At 37.4% G+C, this 26,677-nt stretch overlaps 1 protein-coding gene across 19 annotated transcripts in view; it reads right to left on the bottom strand.

The window, feature by feature from the left end:
* AGBL3 (AGBL carboxypeptidase 3) overlaps positions 1-26,677 on the bottom strand; it is a 136,256-nt gene that overhangs the window by 38,229 nt on the left and 71,350 nt on the right. For 15 of the 19 annotated variants that reach the window (XM_072652651.1, XM_072652657.1, XM_072652658.1 and 12 more), the window contains 2 exons: positions 25,085-25,189; positions 16,070-16,127 (listed from right to left, as the gene is read on the bottom strand). In XM_072652651.1, coding sequence (XP_072508752.1) covers positions 16,070-16,127; positions 25,085-25,189 — 163 coding nt within the window. Of the gene's footprint in view, positions 1-5,528; positions 6,252-7,186; positions 13,532-16,069; positions 16,128-18,828; positions 18,978-25,084; positions 25,190-26,677 lie in introns of those variants that run through there. The other 4 variants (XR_011976838.1, XR_011976839.1, XM_072652660.1 and 1 more) reach the window with 4 other exon arrangements.

Genomic DNA, 26,677 nt, shown 5'->3' on the forward strand with positions numbered 1-26,677 from the left:
TCTGAAGCTGAAAGGCACTTCTCAGAGGGCTTTTAGTCCAACCCTTTTATTTCCAGATGAGGAAACTGAAGCTCAGGGAGGGTGAGTGACTCGCCCAAAGTCAGAGAGTCAATTTACAAGTATTTATTATGCTCCTATGATGAAACAGAAACAACTATGAACAAACAAGCTATATACAGGATAAAACAGGAAACAATCAACAGAGGGAAGGCACTAGTATTAAGATGGATTAGGAAAGACTTCCTGTAGAAGGCGAAGTTTTATCTGGGACTTGAAAGAAGCCAGGAAAGCCAGGAGTGGATATAAGGAGGAGGAAGAACATTCCAGGCATGAGAGGGACAACCAGAGAAGATGCTCAGAGCTGAGAGATGGAGTGTCTTGTTCAATGAACAGCAAGGAAGTGGTGTCCCTGGAGCAAAGAACATGTGGGCTGGAGTTGGGGAGAGGATGGGAGGGTGAGGTGTGAGAAGACCAGAAAGGGGGTGGGGGTGGGAGTTAGGATTTGTAGGGCTTTGAAGCCAAACAGAGGATCTCATATTTAATTTTGGAAGTGACAGGGAGCCACTGGGGTTTATTGCATAGAGCAGTGACATGGCTGGACTTGTGGTTTAGGAAAATCACTTTGGTGGTTGAAGGCAGGATAGGCTGGAGTAGGGAGAGACTTGAGGCAGATAGACCAAATGACAGGCTATTTTAATAGTCCAAGGGGGAGGAGATGAAGACCTATACCATGGTGATGACAGTATCAGAGGAGAGAGGTAGGCATATTCAAGAGTTGTTGAAAAGGTGAAATTGACAGACCTTGCAATAGATTGGATGGGAGGTGGGGTGGTGAGAGATAGTGAGGAGTTGAGGAAAACACCTAAGTTGTGAGCCTGGGGGCCTGGGAGGATGGCGGTGCCCTTGATAATAATATGAAAGTTTGGAAATAGGGAGGGTTTAGGAAGAATGAGTTCAGTTTTGTACATATTGAGTTTAAGCTGTCTACTGGACATCCAGTTGGAGATATCTAATAGGGAGCTGGAGATAAAGGCTGGAGGTCAGCAGAGAGGTTAGAGCTGGATAAGTAGATGATGATCATTGAATCCATGGAAGCTGTGAGATCACCAAGTGTAATAGTGGAGAGGAAGAGAAGAAGAGGACCCAGGACATAGCCTTGTGAAAGACAGAGCAAAGGGGACTAAGGACTAAAACTGAGGCAGGCACCTAGAAGTGAAATAGTAATTACAAATAGCCAGCGCAGCATGACAAGTCTAGTCAAATGGGTAGGAAAAGAATCAGGAGAAAGTAATGTTCCAAAAACTTAGAGAGAAGAGAGTATCATGGAGAAGAGGGTCTATTAGTAATGTCAAAGTCTGCAGGAGGGTCAGGAGGGATCCTGATTCATCACTGATTAGTTTAGCTTAAGATTTTAGCCCTTTATAAAGAATTTGAGCCTTCCCAAAATAGAGTTCACTGCTTTGGAAGGGATTGGTTTTCTCCTCACTTGAGATCTATAAGTGAAAGCTGAATGACCACTCGTTGGGGATGTTATAAAGATGATTCTTAGTAAGGTAAAGGTTGAACTGGATACCTTCAAGTTCTATGGAAGATCCTTTCCTCTCTAATATTATGAAATTCTATCACCTAAAGCAGTGGTGGGGAACTTGCGGGCTTGAGGTCACTTATGACTGCAGGTTTCTCAATCCTGATCTAAAGATTATAGGGGAAATTTTCATTTCTAACTTGTGAAATTAAATAGCAAAAGTGGGTGACTTATTTTAATCCTATTTTAGTAATATCATCTTTTGTACCTTATACTGTATTCAAAATAATTTTTGAAATGTTTTGCATTCCCTAAGAATTCCCTAAGAATAGCAAGCATAAGTTTTGAAAACAAACTATTATTATTGTTAAAAACAAATCCAATTTTCAAGATATATATGGAGGGAGAGGGCTTGTTTCATACCCTACCATTGAATGTAAACAAGACTGAGGTTTCTTGATTGGATCAACTAATCAAATTGTATTAACAAGTCCTAGATACCTCTATCCAATCATTCAGCCATCCAGAAGCATAAGCTAGGTTTGAGCAAGCTTTTAATCAATTTGGGAGGAGTGAAGTGCTTCGAGGCATTAGATAAATTAGATGACATTGTAGAGGAAAAGTATTGGGATTAATCGAATGAATTAGACATACCTTTAGACTATATATATGTATATGTACATATATACATACACACATATATGTATGTATGGTGTCCCGACAGTCTTGGTAAAGTTTCAAACTTTTGATGTTTGGGACATCCTGTGTTTTTAAGAAGGGATTCCATCATTGAGGAGTCAAGCTTTGGAAACGCCTTGAGGATACAAAGCCTTGGGCTTATACAAGAGGGTGCTGTGGGGTAGTAAAAAATGAACCCTGAGGAAGTGTTACGATTCTTTCCTGCTTTAACCAAAGGACAGTATTGTGAACATTAAAAGGGGGGAACATTTTGGATTTTCCACTGATCTCCAAAGCAGTTTCCCTCTAGCAGCAGTAGCATCTGTGTGGAGAGTTGAGATATGTGAAGACAAAATAGATACCTTGAGGAAAGGCATCTTCAGAACTGAGCCTCAGAGCCCAGGAGAGAACTATGCCTAGGGGAACTTCATGAGGAATCTACCACGAAAGAAAAGCACTTGTAGTAATCTGAAGTTTTAATTCTGCCCTTTGGCCATAAGAGCCAAGTTTGACCCAATTCTCCTAGGAACCTTGCAAATGCAAGGGGGAAGTATGTGCCCCCATTTTGGGATATGATTCTGTAACAATTGCCCTTGCTATTACTGCCTAATAAATTCTCTATTTAGAAAGCTAATCAATTTTGGCTGAAAAATTGGTAGCTGATGGAACTCACAGCAGATAAGGACTTGTGGGTGTTATAATAAAAAACCTTAGGGTAACAATGAGGACACTGAGGAGAAAGGAAGTCACCTGTCCTCTGGGATCCCACGTACCAAAACTAATGGTGCTTAGGGGATGTGAGCTCAGAGTAAGCACCACAAAGATCATTCTGTATTTCTTAACTAACCAACCCAGAACCCTGTCTTATCCGTAAGACCTCCCCTAGGAAGTGTTGAAGAACAGGAAGCCTAGTGATAGAAACTGTGGGCTGGCCTCACTCCCCATTTTTATCTTTAACATCCTCTGGTAGAGATAAGGAAGGAAAACAAAGAGAGGAAGAGCAAAGTGGTACAGTGGAAAGAAACCTGAATTTGGAATTGGAAGATTTGGGATGAAATTCCACCTGTACCACTCATTATTCTACGATTTATTATCAAACGCATTTCTACGATTTATCACCTGTGTGATTTTAATCAAGCTCTTTAACCTCTTTGGACCTCAGTTTCCTCGTCTATAAAATGATGGCGACCGGACTTCTTGTTCAGCCATTTGTCAGTTGTCCTACTCTTTGTGACTCTATTTGGGGTTTTCTTGGAAAAGATGATGTAGTAGTTTGTCATTTCCTTCGCTAGTCCATTTTACAGATATGGAAACTGAGGCAAACAGGATTAAGTGATTTGCCCAGGATCACACAGCTAGTGTGTCTGAGGCTGGATTTGAACCCAGGTTTTCTTGACTTCAGGCCTGGCATTCTATCTACTGTGACACCTACCAGCTCCTGGAGGTTAGACTAGTTAACCTCTAAAGTCCCTTCCAGTTCTGAATCTACAATACTAAGATGCTATCGTTTATGCCAACCAACTTTCCTGGGAAAACTCTACAACAGATTATTAAAGAGATGGTTGGCAAACATCTAGAAGTGAAATAGTATTTACAGAGAGCCAGCACAACTTGACAAGTCAAGTCAAACATATGTGTGTGTGTGTGTGTGTGTGTATACATATACACACACACTCTTTTTTGGGAGGGCAGGATTATTTAATCAGTGGAGATGGGAAATGCTATGGATGTAGTTTGCCTAGATTTTAGTAAAGCTTTTTATAAAGTATCTCATAATCTTCTGAAGGTGGAGAGAAATGGATTCAACAAGAAAAAATTATACAGATTCAGAAGTGGCTAGATGGCCAAATTCAGAAATAGTTGTTAAGGATTCAATGTCACTGTGGCAAGAAGATCCCAATGTAATGCCCCTTGGGATCTGTGCTTGGCTTTGTGCTGTGAACCACATTTTTAGCAATAACTTATATAAAGACATAGATGGAATGCTCATCAAATTTGCAGATGACACAAAACTGGAAAGGATAGTTGACATACTGGATGACAGTCAGGATCCAAAAGGATCTTGAAAGGCTAGAGCATTGGGTAAAATATAATAAGTTAGTCAGTCAGATGAAATTCAATAAGGATAAATGTAGTCACACTTGGCTACAAAAAAATGACTTTTTAAGCGTGAGTTGGGAAACATGGATAGAAAAAGGTTGTGGGGAGCTTTATGTATTTCAAGATGAACCAGTAGTATGATGTGGCAATCTAAAAAGCTAGTGCTGCATTAAGAAGGGCACACAGCTTTCAGGGACAGGGAATTTAGAGTCCTACTGAACTCTGTCCTGGTCAGACATCATCTGAAACATTGTGTAGGTCTCTGGGATCCATAGTGCAAGAAATATATTGATATGCTAGAGAATATCCAGAGGATAGTGAAAGGCCTTGAATTCATGTCATATAAAAATAGATTGCAAGAACTGGGCATGTTTAAGTGGAGAAGTCCCAAGGGGAACATGAGAAATGTCTTCAAGTGTTTGAAGGACTGTCATAAGGAAGGATTAGGCTTGTTTTCCTGTTTCCCCAGGTAGAACCAGGTGTAATGGGTAGAAACTGCAAAGAAGCCAATTTAGGCTTGGTATCAGGAAAAATCTATTAACAAATAGTGCTGCCTCAAAGTGGAATTAGCTGTCCAGGGAGTGGATGACTTGCCTCTCCTTGGAGTCTCTAAGTATGACCATTTGTCTATTATGTGAGAGTGGGCAGGCCTTTTGTATTGAACTAGATGGTACTAAGGTCCCTTCAAACTCTGAGATTCTTTGGCTGTAATTCTGAACTTCAGGCAAGAGGATCTTCTCCTCTGATCCCGCACTTAAAGAATATGACAACCTAGCACTATATCAGATCTAGGAAGAACCTTGGAGAGCATACAGTACAACCCTTTCATTTTCAGATGAAGAACTTGAGGCCCTAAACTCAAAGACTTTGTCTCAAAATCTAAACTGTAGCATAGATATCATCACACTAAGTGACAATCTCTATGAAGTCAGCAGATTGTGAAAAATATTTTATATGAAAAGTGATTTAAAAATTTTTCTGAGGTATAGTAAAGGAAACAGTCTTTGAAAATATTTTATTAAAGGATCAGAAGTGGACAAAACTCAGTGAATGTAAGTATATTAAAATTGATTTTGTCAATGTAACAGTTGTGTATCCAGGCCCTTATAAGCTATATTTCAGGTTCATGTCTGATCACATATATGTTCTGATTCCCCTCCATTTCTATTTTCTGAATCTTCCCTCCCCTGACTAACCAGCTGAATTAATTACATGACATCAGATATTAGTGGTGAAAAAGAAGAATTTACTTAAAATAGAAGATCATGACAATGTATTGAACAGTAAACACTCTCAATACCCAAAGCCAACCACCTCCCCATACCAGGGAGAACTGGTCTCCACAAGGCACTGCAGGTTAGGGACTTAGGGCAGTGAAAACTTGGGAAGTGAAACGTATTGTCAAATGCTTTGTGGTGTCCCCTCAGCACAACAACTTGGGGAATAGAACATTAAGTCGAGTTCCTGATCACCATTTCTTCCCTGTCTCTTTTTCTGGCGTTTCTGATCCTAGCTGGAACCTTCTTCCTTGGATCAGGAAGTTTCAGTTTTCTCAGGTGATTCCCAGCTTGAGCTTTGCCAGCAGGAAAGGGGTGATGTTTTACAAAACTGGATGGCAGTGAATAACCAGAGTCCAGGCAGGCATCGAAAGGTGGGAGGGAAAAAGCTTTAACTGGCAGTGGAGTGAGGTGTGGCACTGGGGGAAACTCCTGGATCCACAGATTTTCCCTCTCATTGCTCATCCTCCTTTCTTTTTCCTCCCCAGCGCTCTTTGTAAAACCTCCTAACTGTGTGACCATGAATGCATGGCTTCCTGGGATATGATGTTCAGGCCCCTCTCCCCAGTGAAGGAGTCTTTGTTGTCCCAAAGCATTGTGAACACGTGGCAGTCCTTTGAGGAGAGTCTTGGTGCCCCTGTTCATTCTACCCCCAGTAAACATTTTTTTACCTGCAAATTACAGAGGATATACTAGGGCATTTGTAACTCAAATAATAAACATTCAAAATTTAGCATAGAGCAAAGTCATAGGATCATATACTTAGGGCTGGAAGGGACCTTATCAGTTATGTAGTTCAACCCTCCTCATTTTAAAGATGAGAAAACAGATTACCTTCTCTTTATTCATATAGCTACCACTCAACGTTAGGCCCTTATCAGTTCTCAATTGAATTATTGAAATAGTCTACTACTTGGTCTCCTTGCATCCAGCCTTTTCCTCTATAGCCCATTCTTTACATAGCTGCTAAATTTCTATTTCAAAGCACAGGTCTGCCCATGTTATGCTACTTCCCTGCTCAAGAAGTAAGGCTTCCTATTGCCTCTAGGATGAAATACAAACTCCGGCGTTTAGAATCTTTCATAATCTGTCTTTAGCCTACCTTTTTAGACTAATTACAAATCATAGCCCTTCACGTAGTTGATGTCCTAGCCAAATTGGTCTGTTTGCTATCTCTCACATGTAACTGTGCCCCTGGTCAAAGCCTTCATGAAGGCTGTCCCTTGCCCTGTCTAGACTAAGGTAGGCTCTCTCTTCACCTCTGCGTCCTAAACTCCTAACTTTATTCAAAGCACATTCAAAACTTAAGCACAACCTCCTCCCTAAGGCTTTTCCTCCATTCTCCTAGCTACTAGTGCCTTCCCTTTATTCCCAAATTACCAAATTTGTATATATTTTATATCTCTTTGTATGGATAAGTGTTGTCCTCTGATATCACGTAAACTATCTGAGGACACAGACAGTGCCATTTTTGTTTTTGTTTCTCACATTGTGCTTGGCACATATTAAGTGCTTAATAAATACTTGTTCATTGATTGAGTAAAGTGGCTTATCTATGGTCACACAGGTGGTAAGTGGAAGAATTGGCATTCAAATTCGGGTTGACTTACTCCAAATCTAGCGGACTTTCCACTGTATCACATGACTTCAAGTCACTCCCATGTACAAAGATACAGCACAGATGCAAGCATATAACATTGCCAATCAGCATTAGAATTGCACTCTGCAAGCATGAGGACAGGCTAGGGTATAGAACAGAGCACACATTACCAAAGATGGGGGCCACACACCAAGCAGCTGTGCTCCATGTGATACACAGCACAGGAACACATCTCCATTGCATACCTTAATCAGTCATATAGGTCGCATGTAACTGATATTATATAAATATATGTCTAACAATAACATAAAGGAACATAATACAGCAGATGTGTATATTGTGACAAAATACATAGGTCACATAACACAGCATCATATGTTGTAGTTACATACAAGGCATGTGCTGCATCATCAAGGGACATCATCTGATGCCTGCTCTTGAAGCATTGTACATCAGCCTGCTCGCTGACTAGACAATCTCATCACTTCTATGATGACTGGTTGTCAGCTCTATGACTTTGTTATCTTTTGCCTGATTCACACCAGCGGATGTTCCAGACTTCCTAGTCCACAGGCTTATAGCCCCAACTTGAGGTCATGGATAGCCCAGCCTAGCTGTAATTGTTCCTAGCTTCTAATGAGTCAGTCTCTATGCGTGGTCTTTGTTCTCTTGAGGTCTCTCCTGCTGGGGTATTAGGCATAAAGAGGCAATCTTTGTATTTAGTCCTCTCTCCCCATTCTTCCCCCTCCTTCATTTTGGGCCAGTCTCTTTTGGTTTTCCTGACCTTCTAGAATTGCACTTTCTTCTACATCGGAGTCCTCTCTAAATATGCCACTATCCAGCTTTAGTAGTCCACTTTGCAAACAAGCCTGTATAAAAGCCAGTTAGCAAACTCCCCTTCATTCTTATCCTCTTGTACACCAGGAAGTCGCACTATGTCCATTGTGGACAAGACATGGTTGTGATGCATCACCTCTGCAGGGCCCTAACCATTATCAATAGCTCCTCTGCAGAAAAGTAGATTGCCCAACCTTTCAACTATTTTGTCTGTGACAGCTCTCCACTGGTTCACTATCTGTCTGTCCCCTGGGACACCAAGATTGCTTAGCAGGAAATTAAAGCAAGTTTTCTGGGTTGAAGCCATTGCTAGTCAGTAAGTCTTCTTCAACCGCTTGGCTAAGAGATACAGTGGTTTAAGTTTCCAAGTTTTTTCCATCTTCAAAGGCTCCAAAGAATAAATCAATAGATAAAAATGGCTCATGAACAATTATCAGCAGGGAAGAGTCTATGGTTTTATTCTTGGTAGCGTTATATTGCATGAGCTAGTAATACTTATGTTGATTTAATCGAACTTTCTGTTCAAACCTTATGGTTACTTGCATATTCAGTAGTATACAATGTAAACACTGAGGCTGTAGGTTTCCTTAATGATTGCAAGATATAGTTTCAGAATTCCTGATTCCCCACAAAGCTACCAACTTGTTGACTAGCTTGCTCTGAATGTAGAGTTGGTTAAAATGATTCATGACATAGAAATCAAACACAGAGAAATACTTCTCCCACAATACATATACTTCCACCTTTGCAACTGCTGAAATTTTCTGATTCCTTCATGGGTATGCATTGATCCAATGATCAAGCTCATATTTTTCCTATATTCTTCCAGAGATAAAAACTCTATACTCACAAGCTCCAAAGTCTTTCTGGTACTTATACTCTCCAGACAATAAGTGAGTTGGTAGCAATTTACTTTGTATACCACAAACATACTTTTTATAGATATCTGCTGCCATATTGGATCAATAAAATGTACCAACTCTTGGGCTGTCTCTGAGTGTCCAAAACTACCCTATAGTACTTTCATGACTATAGAATGGAATGCACTTGATAGTGCCAAATGCTTTCTGAGATCTTGTTTTTAGGTATTTACAGTCTGGCACTGTACTCCATTAAAAAAATCGAGTTTCTACCATTCCTTTCCTCTAGGCCCTTTGGACAATTGAAGTTTAAGTCTCGAAGAGTCATATATCCTTGCATCTAGGGTTTTTCACTTTTCATAGATATCCTCACTGCCAATTACGTAAAAACAACTAAAACAATACTGACTGGTCCAGTGGGGAAAAAATAAAGTCACTGCTGGCATGCTCTCTAATGAAGTTTCAAACTTTCAGTTGTACTCTCACGCAATAGTGTTCTGGCTCTCTGCTTATCACTCTTTCGTAGGTATCACCACAATTTCAGACACATGGAACTTGCGGGATGGAATATCTGAATCCACATTACTCTTCCCTTGCTGGTACAATTGACCTCATGGAGGGCTAAGGCCTCAAATCGTCCATGGCAGTACAAGTGAAAATATGTCAATGTATTGTTGCATTTCCATAGTTGGAATTGGGCTCCTCACACAGTCACATCACTAACAACACTTTTCAAAGCCAGGAACTCCAATTGGGATAGAGTTTCACCATTAGTAAGTCATTTACTGGCAAATGAAAAAGGCTTCTGATGTCTATGGCTCTCCTGATAGAACACTGGTTCCTTCTACACTGGCATAAATAGTGCCACAAAAGGCTTGCATAGATCTGTATCAGTCTATACATAGATGTTGAAAGCCCACACATATTTTTCATCCCAATGATTTCCAAACGGTGACAGAAGGCTGAAGTCATGATACCTCTTTCTGTTTTTTATACTGAGGACTTCCCAACTATATACTCATGAGTGAGACCATTAAGAGGTTTAGCAATGATAGTAGTTGTGTTTTTAAACTTCTGATTGTATCCACAAAATCCTTGAAAAGTCTTTAGTTCTAAAAATTCTTTGGCCATGAACAGGTGAGGAACATTTCTGTCTTTCAGTCTCAGTACACTGACCCTGCTGAGATATCATGAAACCCACGTGCTTAGCAAAGGCTTCACTGAACCATCATTTGCCAATTGGTAGCTTCATAGAAGTATATTCCAGTTGAATATAGCTTTCATTAATAGCTTTCATTAGCTTCATGCTCTTCCATTTTCCTTCCCCCCAAAATACAATGAGATAATTCAAATACACTAACACCTCCATATAGTTCATGTCAGCACCCATATTTTCTCTATGGAAAAAAGGGAAGATAAAACAAGGATATATGAGCTGTCTGTCAGCTTGGAGAACTCCTCACATGGGAGATTCTTCTGTAAATGCAGATCCAGTCAATAGATGACTTAGCAGTAAATTTTCAGGTTTCCTGAGGCACAAAGACATTAAATGATCTGCTTAGGATCATACAGATAGGAAGTGTTAGAGGCATACCTTTTCCATAAAGCTGTTCAAAAGTTGAGGTACCCCTGAAATTCTTTGTGAAGTGTTCAAAATAACAGAATCCTACCATTGCTGATAAAGGTTATCTCATCTGTCCTCTTCTACATTAGGGATCTGATAATAGCAACTGGGTAGTTCCAATGTTAGGAACCACTGAATGTCTACCAAATGGTTCCAGGGCATTTGAACTCATCGTGTATAGTATACCTATCCACTTTAGTCCTCTTGTTCAAAGACTGATGGACCATATACATATGTGAATTTTCCCAGTCTTTTTTCCATAATGCCACAATGGGTAAGGCACACAAACTATGAGTCTCTGATTATGCTTTTGGCTAATAATTCTGTTAGAGAGTTTTGGAGGTCTTCCACCTCAGAGAAGACAGTCTTCCAAGGCTGCCTTCAGAAAGGTCAAGGGGTATCTGAGATAGATTGTTTTTATGCTGTTCCACAAGTAGGACTGCATATCCCATCCAAGCAGTGAGCACACTACAACTCTTGTATTATTCCACTTCTTTGGTTCCTTTGGCATTGGAGTCACCAAAGTCAAATTTCTCTGGATCTACCCTTGGGGTGGAGGGTTCAGTGACTTTTTAATGATTGCTTTTTACCATTGCCTTCTATCTTCTTTTAAGCTTCTGCAGAGGAGGAATGGATGGTCAAGGTTTTCAGCTACTGAGTTCTAGGTCACTACCTGCAATATTTTGTTAGTATTCTAAACAGGCTATAGCCCTGATCAAACCTTACATTACAGAGATGTTTGCTAGTTCTGGAAAAATCAGACCATCTTCTTGCCAATACTCATGACTTCCCTAGGGAACTTTAAGGTTATCTATCTTGATATAACTCAAGTCTGGCTCAACCACATCCTTCTCACTCAGTCCACAAAGGCATGAACTGTTACAGATAACCATAAACTGATTCATTTGGAATCCACTATCTAGTATAGCAAGATGATCTATATCTTCAATCCTTATTGTTGCTACCACATAGATACTATGAGTCCAGAGGGAAAGGACCCAGGAAAGGTAGATGGGAAAATGATTAGGTTCTTTAGAAGCTGGTTCAGTTTCTGCACCTTAATTTTGTTTCTGTTTCCTGATTCCAGTCCTCTGAACATCAGTTTCTGCTGAATCAATCACACATTCAACTTTCAATGCAGATAGCATACACATATTCATTATGGGCATTAAATTCAGTAAATTTGTGATGATCTCATAAATGGGAGTACTCTCCAACAATGCATCTATATTTGCCTGTCCTATGTTAGTCTTGTCCAAGTCCTTCCATCCATCTTTAAGAAGTGGAATACCACTTATCAGGTATGTTATGTTAAGAATCCTTTTTGTAATTTGACTGGAATAGATGATTGTTGAAGTCCCTTCTACCTTTCAGATTCTTTGACCAAACATTCTAGGGAGTCTTCCTTTAGTTCTCTTGACATAGCACAGATACCAGTTGAATATATAAGTTGTTTACTGGTTATCCCTGGCTCTTGATAAATGATAGAACTATCTTTTTTCTAATCATGTATCTCTAATGACATCTTTTATGCTACTGCTCTTGTATATCTTTTCACTTGTGACATGCTACAGTCTATTTAGGCCCACGTATACCTTTCCATTCATGTTTTTTAATTCTTTTAATTCTTCAGAGACTGAAATATCCCATAACTTAGAGCTATGTAGCATCACCAGAAGAATATTACCATCAAAAATGAACCTTTATTTTAGAAAGGCTTGGGGTCATCAAAAACAATGCACAGCTTCCCAAAGAAATCTAGTTTATTACCCTTCTCCTATTCAACTCCAAGTTCAGCTAAAGGTCCATTTGCAGTGTTTGTCAAGATATAAGTACTGAGTTCTAGGTCACTACTTAGTGACCTAAATCTTTGCTTTGTCATTTCAACTGTGTAATAAGCATTCTTCATCCATTTGGTTTTGTCAAACATTTTGAATGATTATTTATCATGTTTAGGAAGTCCTCCAATTCTCTGAGACTTGTGAGCACAGTGTCATCCATAATCAAAGAGTCTGGAGTGCCACAACACCTTTAAAAATCTATTTTTTATTTGGATTTTGCACTGGACATTCTTGACATGGGGAAGCTATTTCCTTGTTTCATGACTCATTTGCTATTAATTGCTATTAATTATGAGATGGTTATCAAACAAAATTTTCTCTGTTATTATCTCTTTCAAAGAATGCTGTATGGATTTACCACATGCATGGGAACCAATTTGTTGGAAGAGAATTTTTAAAATGATCAACAAATGATAGGCACAATGAAATTTTTGCATGTTCTAAATTTTTTAGTCAATTATATGGTTACAAAAATGTGGGCCACTATAGATGATAATTTGGCAATATCTGACTGTTCCCTTCTCATTCCTTCATCGAGCATTCTCTTGATGAGTGTGTATGTTGTTTTCAAAAAAAAAAATTTGGAGGAATGAGAAAGTAAGTATGTGAAGTAGCTATTAGTATTTTCTAAGGCACTGTTTTTGGTAACAAGTTCCAAGATTTTTGCTGAATCTTTAGCAATTTTATCTTCTTTTAGATGCTTTAAGAATATTCAATGCCATCAATATTGTGTCTTCCATAACTAGACCTATGCTTTGTATACCTGGTCTGTTCCAGTTGCTCTTCCTATCTTTCTTTCTTTGTTTTCCAGTGCTAATTTTACTTCTTCAGGCAAGACTGTTACATGTTAAGAATACTTAGGTGTGGTGGCTTTAATGATGAAAAAGAAGTCCATTATAAAATTTTTTTTACAGGTTTTCTCCATTTCTAATCTGTTTGCTTTCTTCCATTTTTATCCTTAAATACCTTTAGAATAACTGAGCTCAACTGAAACTTTTATCAAGCTTTTTGTAAACTTGTTTTTCTCTCCATTGTTTCTGTTTTATGATCAGGTACTGCTCATAATCTTCCACCATTATCCTCAGTAGATCTTCTAGATGATGTAATATTCTACAATGGTGTTCTTCTCGGCTGCCATATTTCCAAATCAGTCCACAGCTGGAACAAAAATACAGTCTTGCCTCTCTGTCTGCAGTTTAAAAGCACAGCAGCTATTTAAGCTGATATTCAATGACAAGTGCCACATCATTTCAACAATGTTAATAACAACATCATCTCAATGATATTTTACATATAATTTATAATAATAATAGAAAAAATGGGTCTGATCAGAAAGTTTCAGTTAGAAAAAAATATCTTTTGGTGGTAAATTATAGTGTGGTAAAATATAAAGAAAAAAATCCACTTCAACCAATTCTAGCATTGCTAATGTAAATAGCCTCAGTTTCAACTGTAACTAAAAACAGCTTTGTTTAAAAAAAATACAAAAATGAAAATTAAAAAAACCCTAGAAATATCCCTACAATGTAACTACCCCATGCTATATTCAGATTCTGATCATCTATTTCAGATTCAGATCAACTCAGATTTATGCTATGAGTTCCACCGCTCTACCCGCAGTTCCCAATCTTTGAATATCTTTCCTCAGATAATCAAAATTGTATTAAATATATATCATGACATTTTAGTTGTGATAAAGCTCAATTTACTTAAAAACAGATATGCAGGATAAACCCAAAAGACTATATTAAATACTCTCAATACCCACTTTCTAAAGTGAACTACCTCTCCATACATATCTGCCAGGGAGAACTAGTCTCAGCAAGGCATTATATGTTAAAGTGACTCATGGTTGGGTGTCAGCTTAGAAAGAGAAGACTATTGTAAAATGCTTTATTGTGATGCCTTAACTTAAAACATTGAGACTGGCCCCTGGCCACCATTTCTTCCCTCTGTCTTTTTCTCATGTTTCAGATCCTAGCTTGAACCTTCTTCTTTGGTCCAGGAATCCTCAATTTTCTCAGTTGACTTCTAACTTGAACATTCTTGGCATCAAAGGAGTTAAGTCTTGGGCCTGGCACTCAGAGATTAGAATTCCTATGGCCCATGAGGGGAGGAGAAAAGCCTCTGTATATATTCAGTTTGTGGTAGAATGGGGTGTGCAGAAGAAGAGCTTCTAGACAATGATATTTCCATTCCTCTCTCCTTCCTTGTCTTTTCTTTTTCCTTCCCCCTGGTCTTTTCAAAACCTCTTGAAGAGAGAAGTGTCCATGCTGGGTGTCCATGAATGAATGGCCTTCTAGGACATGATGTTCAGTGAGTGAGCCTCTCATGCCAAGGCATTATGAAAATGTGGCCACCCTCTAAGGAGAATCTCTGTACCCCCTTATGTTAGTATAGTAGTAATAATAGACATGGTAGTATATACAAGGAGTACAGCAGTTGTTCATGGGATATTACCTTGGGCCACTCCCTGTAGCAGGTTGGGGAAAGAGCTGAAATGGGTAGCTGACTGCACCAGCATTTCTATTAGGGAAAGAAACAAAATAGGAAGGGGTGCTATACCTAGTAGTGAGCAAGAAGGTGCTGAGAGTAGGCCAGTGAATAGAGGGGAGATACTGACTGAGACTTGAGCAGGGTCACTCCAGGAGCCATCACATTCGATCCTAAGCTTTCTTCCCTTGTGTCATCATTGTGATGAATGGAAATGTTCGCATCTGTGTCGTTCTAAGATGGTGTGGTTCATGTTGCTTCAGACTCACTTCACAGCGTGTCAGAATTAGGAGACTAAATGATGATGGACTGGTGGATAGATATCACCTAGAGCTGCCTCTTGGAGCTGTACCAGCTGAGCTCACTCTCAGTTTCTTTATCGTCCCTAGATGAGGGTGCCCAGCTGGGCATTGGATATATGTAACAGGTCAAACTTAAGTTTTTTATTTAGCAGCAAAACCCTTCTGATTTCTTTTACCCTTTTTTTGACAAAAAGTTACAAACATTAATGGAAATATTTGATTAGTCAAGCTTAGCAAACACTATCAGCAATGGTAATATATCATGTTTTCGACCTTTCAGATGTATACATGTTATAGGCTTCTAATGTAACAGTAGGTAGTATTAAGACAATGAAATGTATTCATATAGAGAACTGAATGTCTAAATTTCAAGTATGTCTATAAGGCATAGAGTAGTTCAGTAAAGCATTGTGCACATAGCTGATCATGCCACTTTCCTATTCTCTTTTGCCTATGAAATATAAAGTTCTTCCTCCACAATCAATCTCCAGCCTACCTTTTCAGTTGTTTTTCACAACTATTCCCCTTGACAATTCTACATTCCAGTTAAACTATACCCAGTTATCTTCCCTCTCTCCTCATGTCTGGAAGATATTCCTTCCACATCTCCACTGGTTGAAATCCTTCTTTCCCTTCAACGATTAACTCAGGTACCATTTCTTCCATGGAACCTTTCCTTGCCCCCTCTCTCAAAAGTGATTTCTCTTCCTTCCTTGTATTTATTATAGCACTTTGGCTAGATCTTTCCTTTGCCCTAAGTGCAACCTATCTTGTTTCCTACTTATTTGTCTACACATCTTATCCATTCATTAGATAATAAGCACCTTGAGGATAAGAACTCTGTAATTCTTCATCTTTATATCTCCTCCACATTTCCTTTTATATAGTAAGCAGTTAAAAATATTTTTGTTGAATTAAACTGAATCAATTACCTTTTGCTTTGGAGTTTGTCTCCTTATGTCTTTGTGGCACATCTCCTCTGCTACCAACCTAAGAAAACACACAGAACCAGAAAGAAAATTCAACATTCCATTATTAAAAGGAATAATGTAGAATTTTTACTATTTTTCTCTTTGAAACTATCCCAGATAGCTTTTTAATTGAAACACTATTATACCTTTCTCAACAGAATTCTCTTTTTTTCCCCCTAACAGAAGATAATGATGACAATCGACTTATATTTATGCACCAATTTAGAATCACTAAGCCCTTCCCATACCTATATCATTTGATCCTTGAAATAACCTTGTAAGGTAGTTACTACAGGAATTATCCTCACTTTACAGATGAATAAACTGAGATATGGAGAGTAAGTGACGACCACAGTAACATAACAGGTAAGAGAGCCAAGAGTCACACCCAGGTCCTCTTATTCTAAATTCAGTGCTTTTTGGATTACCCCATTCTATATACCAGGAATTTTCTTTTAACCAACCAATAGGTAAACATGACTTCTAAAATCTGCTAAGCAGAGCTCTAAAATTAATCATTTATTTATGATATAGAGAAAATTAAGAAAAATTTGAGAGAAGAAGTAAATTATTTAATATCTTATTTATTCAAATAATTACTAATTCATATAGTTCTTCACACTATGTAAAATACTTTCTTAATAATATAATATTGTTTTATGGGTGTGTAAATGCTACTATTCTAATTTTACAATTCAATTCTTTATTTAATAATCATTTACTAACCATCAATTACATGTACATCTACTAGATGTTGGGGGAGAAAGATAGTTAAGACATAGTCCCTGCCCTTGAGAGGTTGTAAATGACTTGCTCAAAATTATGTAAGAAGTAAGTGGCAGAGCTGAGACTAAAACATCTCAGTCCTATATACTATACTTTTTTCAATTATCCCATCAAAATTAAAAGTACATGGATCTATAGTTAACATTAAAACTTATTTTTAAAAATCATGAAAAGTTGAATATGTGGGGTGAATTTGAATGAGGAATCAAGGATGATATCTGAGATTGTGAACTTGGAAAATTAAGAGGATAATGGTGCCCTTGACAGTAATAGAGAAGTTTAAAAGAGGGGAGGCACTGGAGAGGAGGAGAAGGAGATTATGAGGTCAGTTTTGGACATGTTGACTTTAAGATGTCTACAGGACAGCCAATTCAATATGTCCAAGGTCAGGAAGAAGGATAGGTATAGAAAAGCAAATATGAGAATCATCTGCACAGAGATGATCAGTGAGCAGAGGCAGTTAGGTGGTACAGTGTATAGTGTTACACATGGAGTTGGGAAGACTTGTGTCCAAATCCAGCCTCAGATGCTAATTAGTTGTGTGACCCTAGGTAAGTAACTTAATCTCTGTCTGCCTCAGTTTCGTTATCTGAAGAATGGGGATAAGAATAGCACCTACCTCCTAGGATTGGTGTGAGGATAAAACGAGACAATATTTGTAACGTCCTTCACAAATCTTAAAGAGTTATATATGTACTAGTATCATCATCATTATTATTAGCTAATAATATTGCCAAGTGAGATAGATAAAGAAATAAGAGAAAAGGGCCCAGGACATTGCCATAGTGAACACTCAAGCTTGGTGAGCATGACCTGAAAGAAGATCCAGCAAAGGAGACTGAGTGGTTGGACGGGTGTGAAGAGAAATAAGAGAAAGCAGTGTTATGAAAATCTGGAGAGGAGAGAGTATCCAGGAGAAAGTGGTGATCAGTATGAAAGGCTGTAGAGAGATCAAGAAGTAAGAGTTAATAAAAGGCCATTAAATTTGACAATTAAGAAATTATTGGAATCTCTGGGGAAAACAAATTTGCCTAAAAGATGAGGTTGAAATTCACACTATAGATAGGTCAAGTTTTTTGTTTTGTTTTTTTGAATGTGAGAGGCATGTTTGTGGCATGGAAGCAGCCAGTAGATAGGGAGATATTGAAGATTAGTGAGTAGGGATGAAAGAGGGATCAATTTTCTGGAGAAGATGAGATGAAATGGAATCAAGGTAATATGTAGAAGGAGTTATCTTGACAAGGAGGAGGGACACCTCTTCATGCAAGACATCTGAGTCGTATCTGAATATTAGCCTTTCTCCCTTTTTCTTACAGGATCATGTTTTTTTATTCATCCTTAGTAAATTCTCTTTTGTTGATGTTCCTAGGAAGGAAGTAAAGAAGAAAAGTAGTTCAGGCCCCTTGTTGAGGGACTGAGGTCACCCTCATTTTAGAGACAGCTCTGGAGTAGGAAATAAAAGTACTGTCTAAGTTGCCCCTTGTAAAGTGTAGAGTTGGAAAAGTTAAAGAATAGGAAGGGAGTTTCCTGGTCTCTTACAAATGTTGAGCTAAATTCTAGTAAAAAAACATCAAGTATCCACCTAAATTCTAATGCAGTAGTGGTTTTCTTTGTATGTAAACTAGCATAAACCTCACATTTCTTAAATATATTTGTTGCCATTGTAGACTGGTAGAATCTGTTCTGTTTTGACTTCAGTGTTCTCTCTTAGTTCCAGCATCCCAAAACCTAACAATGTGCTTTAAAGGTCATAGAATAATATGTTTTAGGTAGCACCAAAAACTGCCCTCTGGGATCTACTTTTGGATTATAGTCTGACACAACAATACATTGAAATAACACCATCTTCTGCTATTTAACTCAACTCTTGGGAAAAAGCTTTAGAAACAAAGGGTAATTCCCATTTCTCTTGGTTTGTATCATTTTTTATATACCTTCATCTTGTAGCTTCACTTGCCACCAATCATCCATGACCAAATGCACCAGGGAGGATAAGATAGTTCACTTTCCAGGGTAGAGTCTTGACTGCACTCTTTTGGAGGGATCTGCCCAGGTCCATGATCAAAGAACATCATCTCCATCCCTTTTATGGGTAGGCACAGCAACCAGTTTAGTATTTTTCAAAATATGTCAGTGGATTATTGTCTGATCAAGCTTGAAATTGAGCACCACAATGTCCACTGCCACTACTATTATTTGATATAGTTCTAGAAATTCTAGCTATAACAATGATACAAGAAAAAGAAATTGAGGGAATAAATATAGGCAAAGAAGAAACAAAATTTTGTTTTTGGAAGATGATATTTACTTAAGAGAACCCTAGAGATTCAACTAAAATATTAACTGAAACAATTCATAATTTTAGCAGATTATTAGAATATCAAGTAAACTCAGTCCAACAGAAAGAAATAGAAAGAGAAATTCCAAAATGACTATGGAATGTATAAAATATGTGGGAGTATACCTAACGAGATACGTATAGGAACTATGTGAATAAAACTATAAAACATTATTTTGTAGAAAAATAGGCAGGCCTAATTATTGGAGAGATATTAATTGCTCAGTGTTCAGCCATGCCAATATAAAAAAAATTTTAATGCTACCTAAATACATTTTCTTATTCTGCACCATACCAATCAAACTACCAAAAGTTTACTCTATAAAACTAGAAATAATAACAAAATTCATCTGGAGAAACAAAGGGTCAAGGATCACAAGAGAAATAATGAGAAAACATGAAAACCAGGGCACAGTGCCAGACCTCAAGTTATACTATAAAGCACTGATTATCAAAATTGGTACTGTTTTAAAAACTGGAACGATAAGCGACAATGGACATATGACCCGTATGGAAAAGGTCACCAAAGGCAATTAAGTGAATAGAGTGCTAGGCTTGGAGTCAAGAAGGACAGAGTTCAGATCCTGTCTTAAATGCTTAACTACCTCTCTGATCCAGGGCAAGTCACCCCTCTTCAACCTCCATTTCCTCATCTGTCAAATGAGGATAATAATAGAACTCATGTCACAGAGTTGTTGTGAGGACTGAATAAGATAATGAGCGCAAAAAGTGCTTTGTAAACCTTAGAGCAATACACAGATTAATGATAAAAATGATAGCTAACATTTATATAGCACTTACTAGGTGCTAAGCACTGTGCTAAGAGCTTTATAATGATTATCTCATTTGATAATGGTGTTATGATCTCCATTTTACAGAGGAGGGAACTGAGGCAAACAGAGGTTAGTGACTTGCCTACAGTCACACAACTTGTCAATGTCTGAAGCAAGATTTGAATTCTAGCCTTGTTGACTCCAGGTGAAGCACTCTGTGTCCTGTGGCACCCCCTCGCGGTACCTGCTATGTCACCTGTTATCATTATTTTTATTATATTGTAAACAAATTGTAGAAACTGGAAAGAAAAGCTCTTATACAATTATGGATAGTGGAAGGTTTCTTTATCAAACAAAGGACAGAGAGAATCATAGGAAACAACATGGACAATTTTAGTTACACAAAATTAAAAAGTTTTTACAAAAGCAATAGCATTGCAGTTAAAATTATATAAACTAATAAAATTATATAAACTAACTGTTTCTTTAACTGGGAAAAATATTTGCAGCAAACTTCTCTGAAGAAAATACGTGAAGAGTTGATTCAAGAGCCATTCCCATATAGATAATCGAGGGATATGAATAGGCCATTCTCAAAAGAAAGCAATGCAAGCTCACAACAACTATATAAAAAATGTTCCAAGTCACTAATAAGAAGAGCAATTCAAATTAAAACAGCTTTGAGGCTTCACTGCATACCCATCAAACTAACAAAGATGACAAAAATGAGACATTATAACTACTGGAGTAAAGCATGGAAGGATAGGCACACTAATGGTCTGTGGGTGGAGTTGTGAATTGATTCCAATCATTCTAGAAAGACATTTGGAATTATATCTCAAAAGTCACTAAAGTTTTCCTTTTTGATCCAGTGATATCACTATGAGGCTTCTACTCCAAAGTCAGCAAAAGGAGGCAAAAGATTCTTATATATAAAAGAATTTATAGCAGTACTTTTTGGTCATTGCAAGGAAAGAACAAATGAAAATGGACAAGAAAGCATTTATTATGTTTACTGAATGCCATAGACTGTACTAAGTGCTCAGGATAGAAATGTTAAAGAAAGAAGTGCAAACAAAGTGGGTGCCCATCAATTGGAGAATGACTGAGCAAATTATGGTATATGAATATAGTGCTGATGGGGTACTTGAGTGCCTGTGCTTAGACCCCACTTCCAAGACCATATTTCTCCCTAGCCTCAAACACTATCTCAGGTAGTTTCTCCCCAGCCCGAAGACACTATGTTCCTAGCAACTACTCGTGAGTGGGACCCAGCAGAATATTTATCTATCCCTCAGGTATAGCAACAAACCACACCTGTATGAATTATTAGTTTGAACCAGTTTTGTACTGGATCATAAAGATATTTGGTACCCACCAGACCATCTATACCAACTCCCTACCTCATTATATGCATCCTGGACTCCTCATTATGTGTATCCTAGACTTAAGGCTTATGTACACTCCCTACATCTATCTTGTCAAACAAGATGTTGATTATTTGCAGTCTGGGTAATCCTCAGTTGGCCCTTATGGCTAGTTAACTTAGTAACATAGGAGACCTAAAAATCACACCTCTCCGTGGTGTCACAATATTTAGCAGTTTCCACATTAAAAGACCAGAGAGCTTGGACATGATATTCTGGAAGGTAAAGGAGCCAAGAATAACTTACCAAGCAAAACTAAGTATAATCCTTCAGGAGAAAAATGGATATTTAATGAAATAGAGGACTCTCAAACATTCCTGCTGAAAAGACCAGAGCTGAATAGAAAAGGTGACTTTGAAATACAAGACTCAAGAAAAGCATAAAAAGGCAAAGAGGGAGGAGAAATTCTAAGGGATTCCACAAGTTTGAACTGTTTACATTCCTATATGGGAAGACAATAATTGTAATTCCTGAAAACTTTATCATTATTAGGGGATTTAGAAGAAATATGCATAGACAAGGGACATGAAGGTGAGTTGACTATGATGGGATAATTTAAAATTAAGGGGTTGAGAAAGAGATGAACTGGGAGAGGGGGGAAGGGAGAAGAAGAATGGGGAAGATTATCTCACAGGAAAGAGGTATGAAAGGAAGTTTTTTAGAGTGAAAGGTAATATGAGGGTGGTGGTGGAGGACAATGCTTGAACTTTCCTCTCATCAGAACTGGCTCAAAGTAGGAACAACATATATATATATATATATATGTATATATATATATATATATATATATATATATATATATATATATATATATATATATATATATATATATATATATACATATATATATATATATGCAGGTGGGTATAGAAATTTATCTTACTCTACAGGGAAGTAGGAGTGGAAAGAAGAGGGGCAGATAAAAGGCAAAGTGGAATAAGGGTAGCAGTGGTCAGAAGCAAAACAGACTTTTGAGGAGGGACAGGATAAAAAAGAGAAAGTAAGAGGATAAATAAGGGGAAAATAGGATAGAAGGAAATACACAGTAATTTTAAGAGAATGGAATGAATTTATTTATAAAAATGGAAAAAGAGAGCAAAACAGATTAAAAACCAGAATCCAACAATATGTTAATTATAAGAAACAAATGTGAAACAGACACACACGCAGAATAAAATTAAAAGACTGAAGCAAAATCTATTATGCTTTGGCTGAGGTAAAAACAAAAAGCAGCGGTAGCAATCATGATCTGAGATAAAGTGAAAGCAAAAATAGATCTGATTAAAAGACATAAGCATGGAAGCTATATTTTGCCAAAAGATACTATAGATAATAAAGTAATATCAATACAAACATATATGCACCAAATGACATAGCGTCCATATTATTAAAGGGAAAGTTAAGTGAGTTTTTGAGGAGATAGGCAGTAAAACTATATTATTGGTGGTCCTCAACTTTCTCCTCTTGGAACTAGATCAATAGAACCATAAAATAAAAATAAAACTCTGTATACCCTTTGACTTGGCAATACCATTTCTAGGTCTGTATCCCAAAGAGATCATAAAAAAGGGAAAAGGATCCACATGTACAAAATATTTATAGTAGCTCTTCTTGTGGTAGCAAAGAATTGGAAATTGAGAGAATGCCTATCAGAGATGGCTAAATAAGTGGTGGTATATGATTGTAATGGAATACTATTGTACTATAGGAAATGATGAGCAGGATGTTTTCAGAAAAACTTGGAAATATTTTTATGAACTCATATAAAATGGAGCAGAAAGAGGAGAACATTGTACACAGTTAAAAGCAATATCGTACAATGATTATCTGTGAATGACTTAGCTATTCTGAGTCATATGATAATTCAAGAGAATTCCAAAGGACTTATGATGAAACATTCTATCTATCTCCAGTGAAAGAACTGATGGAATCAGAATGCATATTGAAGCATACTTTTTATTGTTCTTCTCTTTTGGAATTTTGGAATACTCTGCAGTTTCAGACAACTGAAATAATATAACTACCACTTTATCTTCCTTCCTATATATCTGACATTTCCCTAAAGTGTCACAGAGTGTGGTAAGAACCTTTCAATACTGTCATCATCATCAGAGTCAAAATGTATGCCCTCAAAACTACCAGTACTCAAGAAAGTTCAAGTCTCATCGCTAAGCACCAGTTCTCCAATAACTGAACAGCATTGGTGGCTATTTATCCAGCACAAAAGTATGAGATGTACAATGACAGTTAAGCAATGTCCCTTAGTGCACACAATTATGCTGTACACTTCAATAAAGCTGGACTGTATTTAAGTTATTTCAGCAAAATATAAAATATTATTTCATTAATAAACAAAAAAAGACAATGACATTGATAATGGTATATCATGGAATAATGGAATAATGGTAACATGAACCTATATGCCTTGTTTGGGAAGAATTCTTGTATTGAGGGGGGAAAAAATCTACTAATAGCCTAGAGGGAAGAAAGAAAAATTTTCAGTGTACTCTCAGTATAGAAACTATTATAGAAACAAATTAGCCACTGTAAGATAGTGAAGTTATTTTTGTTAGCAACTTAGACTTTGAAATTAAATTAAATTTGAAATTAAACTTAGAATTTGTAATCATTGTAAGCCAAAATGGAAAATCTTTAATGGATCCCTACAATGCTGGAGCAGGTAGTCTTTCCTTGATTCAGAAGACCATAAATAGATTTATTTGATCTGCAAAGATCTCAAATAAGTTTCCATGAAATATAACTGTTTTTCAAAAAACTCAGAGTTCTTGGCTTGGGAGCCCCTGGATACTTTTTCAAGATTTATTGTGGGCTATTTAGGAAAATTTATCTTGTAAATCATGTCCTGAGACCCCACCAGAACACCACATTTACAGACCATGGAAGTATCACAAATCAATAGCAAACACACTTAATTAAAGCATAAACCCAAATAAATAGCAAGAGAATCATTATCTATTCTCCCTCCCCATACATACATATGCAACCCCTTATAGCATCTAGAACGATTATCTCCAAATCCGATTCTCATTGCTTTCTTCACCATGGTAGAAAAAACACATAGCAACTTCAGAATGTATGACCCAGTGGTATATGTTTAGATTTCAGTGCTATTTGCCTCATAGAGTTCTCCAATAACTTCTTGGTCAGCTAGGAGCTGATAAGTTTTCCCACTTGGGTACAGAGTCATCAAATTTTTGCTGGGATTCCTGGGTTTAGGAATGGTTCCATGGTTGCCCTTCTCCATGCAGTCCCCTTTTACCTATTCACTCCAACCATGTGGATCATGCTGCTTACTTCTCCCATCTCCACTCACCCATATATCACTTTTCCTCTTCTATTCCAACTCTGTTTTTTAAACTTCTTGCATATCAAAAGACTCTCCACTTATCAAAGTCTTTGCCCAGTGACATAACTACTTTGTAGCTACATATATAGCCAAGCAGTCCAGGTAATTTTCCCCAATAAGTTATGTTTTCTGGACTACCAATCATCATGGAAAAGGAAATTCTAGAGACTTTTCTTGAAAATACTTTGCTTGCTCTAGGAATGGACAGTAAATAGTGTATCCTAAATACATTCTGCTAAGATGTAACATAGTCAAGCTTATATTAATAACATATGGTATTCGAACCTTTTGATTTTGTAGTTTCTTGAAAAATGATCCTTCTCCAAATGGAGAAAATATAGTCATTTGCTTCCCAGTGAGCTCCAAAATTTTCATTCTGTGTTTTTTTGCCTGAGGAATAATGGACATTTATTTATAAGAATTAACAAAGGCACAAGATTGCAAGAATAACAGATTTGAGTGGGAAATAGGCAAGAGTAAATGAATAATCAATCAAGGAAACAGGTTTTCAAAAATAAATGCTTAATAAATGTTTCTTGAATTGAAATCACATAAAGGAAATATCATGCTGATTCAAAGAAAAGATGTGGGAACTACTTTCAAGGCAAAGAATGGAAAATTCTTTTTCCATTAAAGGCTTTTATGTTGAATTGATGTCCACAAATAAAAATTAATTTTTAGTGAGCATTTTCCAAGAGACAAAAAACATAAAATACTCTATTTAACCACTTTAAAAATAAATAACAGAGTATAGAAAACTTTATATCTATGTATATTTTGATATTTTCATCTATTCTGTACTTATCTTGTATGTTCTGATTTACATATTTGTTTCCTATATTGGAATGTATGATTTCTGGGACAGGAACTTTAATTTTTCTTTGTATCCTTAGCCTTTAGCACAGTGCCTGGCACATAGTTATTGTTTAATAAATGACTGATTGATTTTTGCATAATGCCCAGGTAGGGAAAAAAGAAAAGAACTTCAAAAGAAAAGGGATGAAGATGATGGTGGTAAAGAGAGGAGAAAGAAAAGGGAGGAGGGAGAAGAAGCCAGGAGACAGAAAAGAGACTGGAAATGGAAGGGAAAAGGAGGAGACTGATGAGAAAGGAAGGAAGAAAGCGAAGAGAAAAAAGGAAGGGAGACAATGAGTAGGGAGGTCAAGAGGGGAGGGGAGGGAAAGAGAACTGGATGGGAAGAAGTGACCTGAGATAGTGGTAGGGTAGGGGAAGGGAAGGGTAAGGATATAGGAGAGAAGGAGATAGAGAAGAAATTTTTGGCTCTGTGCTTTCTTTCTTCCTTCTAGCTGAAAAGGGGAGCAACGACTTGGTTCCCATCTTCTCTTTCTCTCCTTCTTTGAAGGAACTTTAAATGTCTTCTAGTCCAGCCCCAACTTTTTACAGATGAGGAAACTAGAGCCAAAGGCATGCAAATAGTAAATAGCAGAGCCAGGGTTTGAACTCAGCTCCTGGGAGTTCCAGTTCAATACTCTTTCCACCTTGCTATTCTGGTGGTCAAAGACAAACTTCTTGGCTCTTCTATCCTTAGGATACTATATGGCATCTAAGAGCTACATCTATTTGAAGGGCTGGTGACTACCAAAGCAGCATGCAACCAATCTATGATTTAGTAGATTAAGGATTAGAGAGTTTGAAGCAGCTAGAGGTTAAATGACTTGCAGAGGTTCCTACACAACCACTGAATGTCAGACTTGCATTTTGAATCTGGGTCTTGTGAGTAAAGCCCTACACTCTACCTAGACCAGGTATTGATTGGTAATCAATTTCATCCTCCTTTCAGGGATAATTGTGTAGTCCCCTCCCCTTTTTGGATTACTAAGAATTCTATTTTCATTCTATAGGAGACATTTTTGATAG

Source organism: Notamacropus eugenii, chromosome 3 (genome assembly GCF_028372415.1).
Source record: "Notamacropus eugenii isolate mMacEug1 chromosome 3, mMacEug1.pri_v2, whole genome shotgun sequence".
NCBI lineage: Eukaryota > Metazoa > Chordata > Mammalia > Diprotodontia > Macropodidae > Notamacropus > Notamacropus eugenii.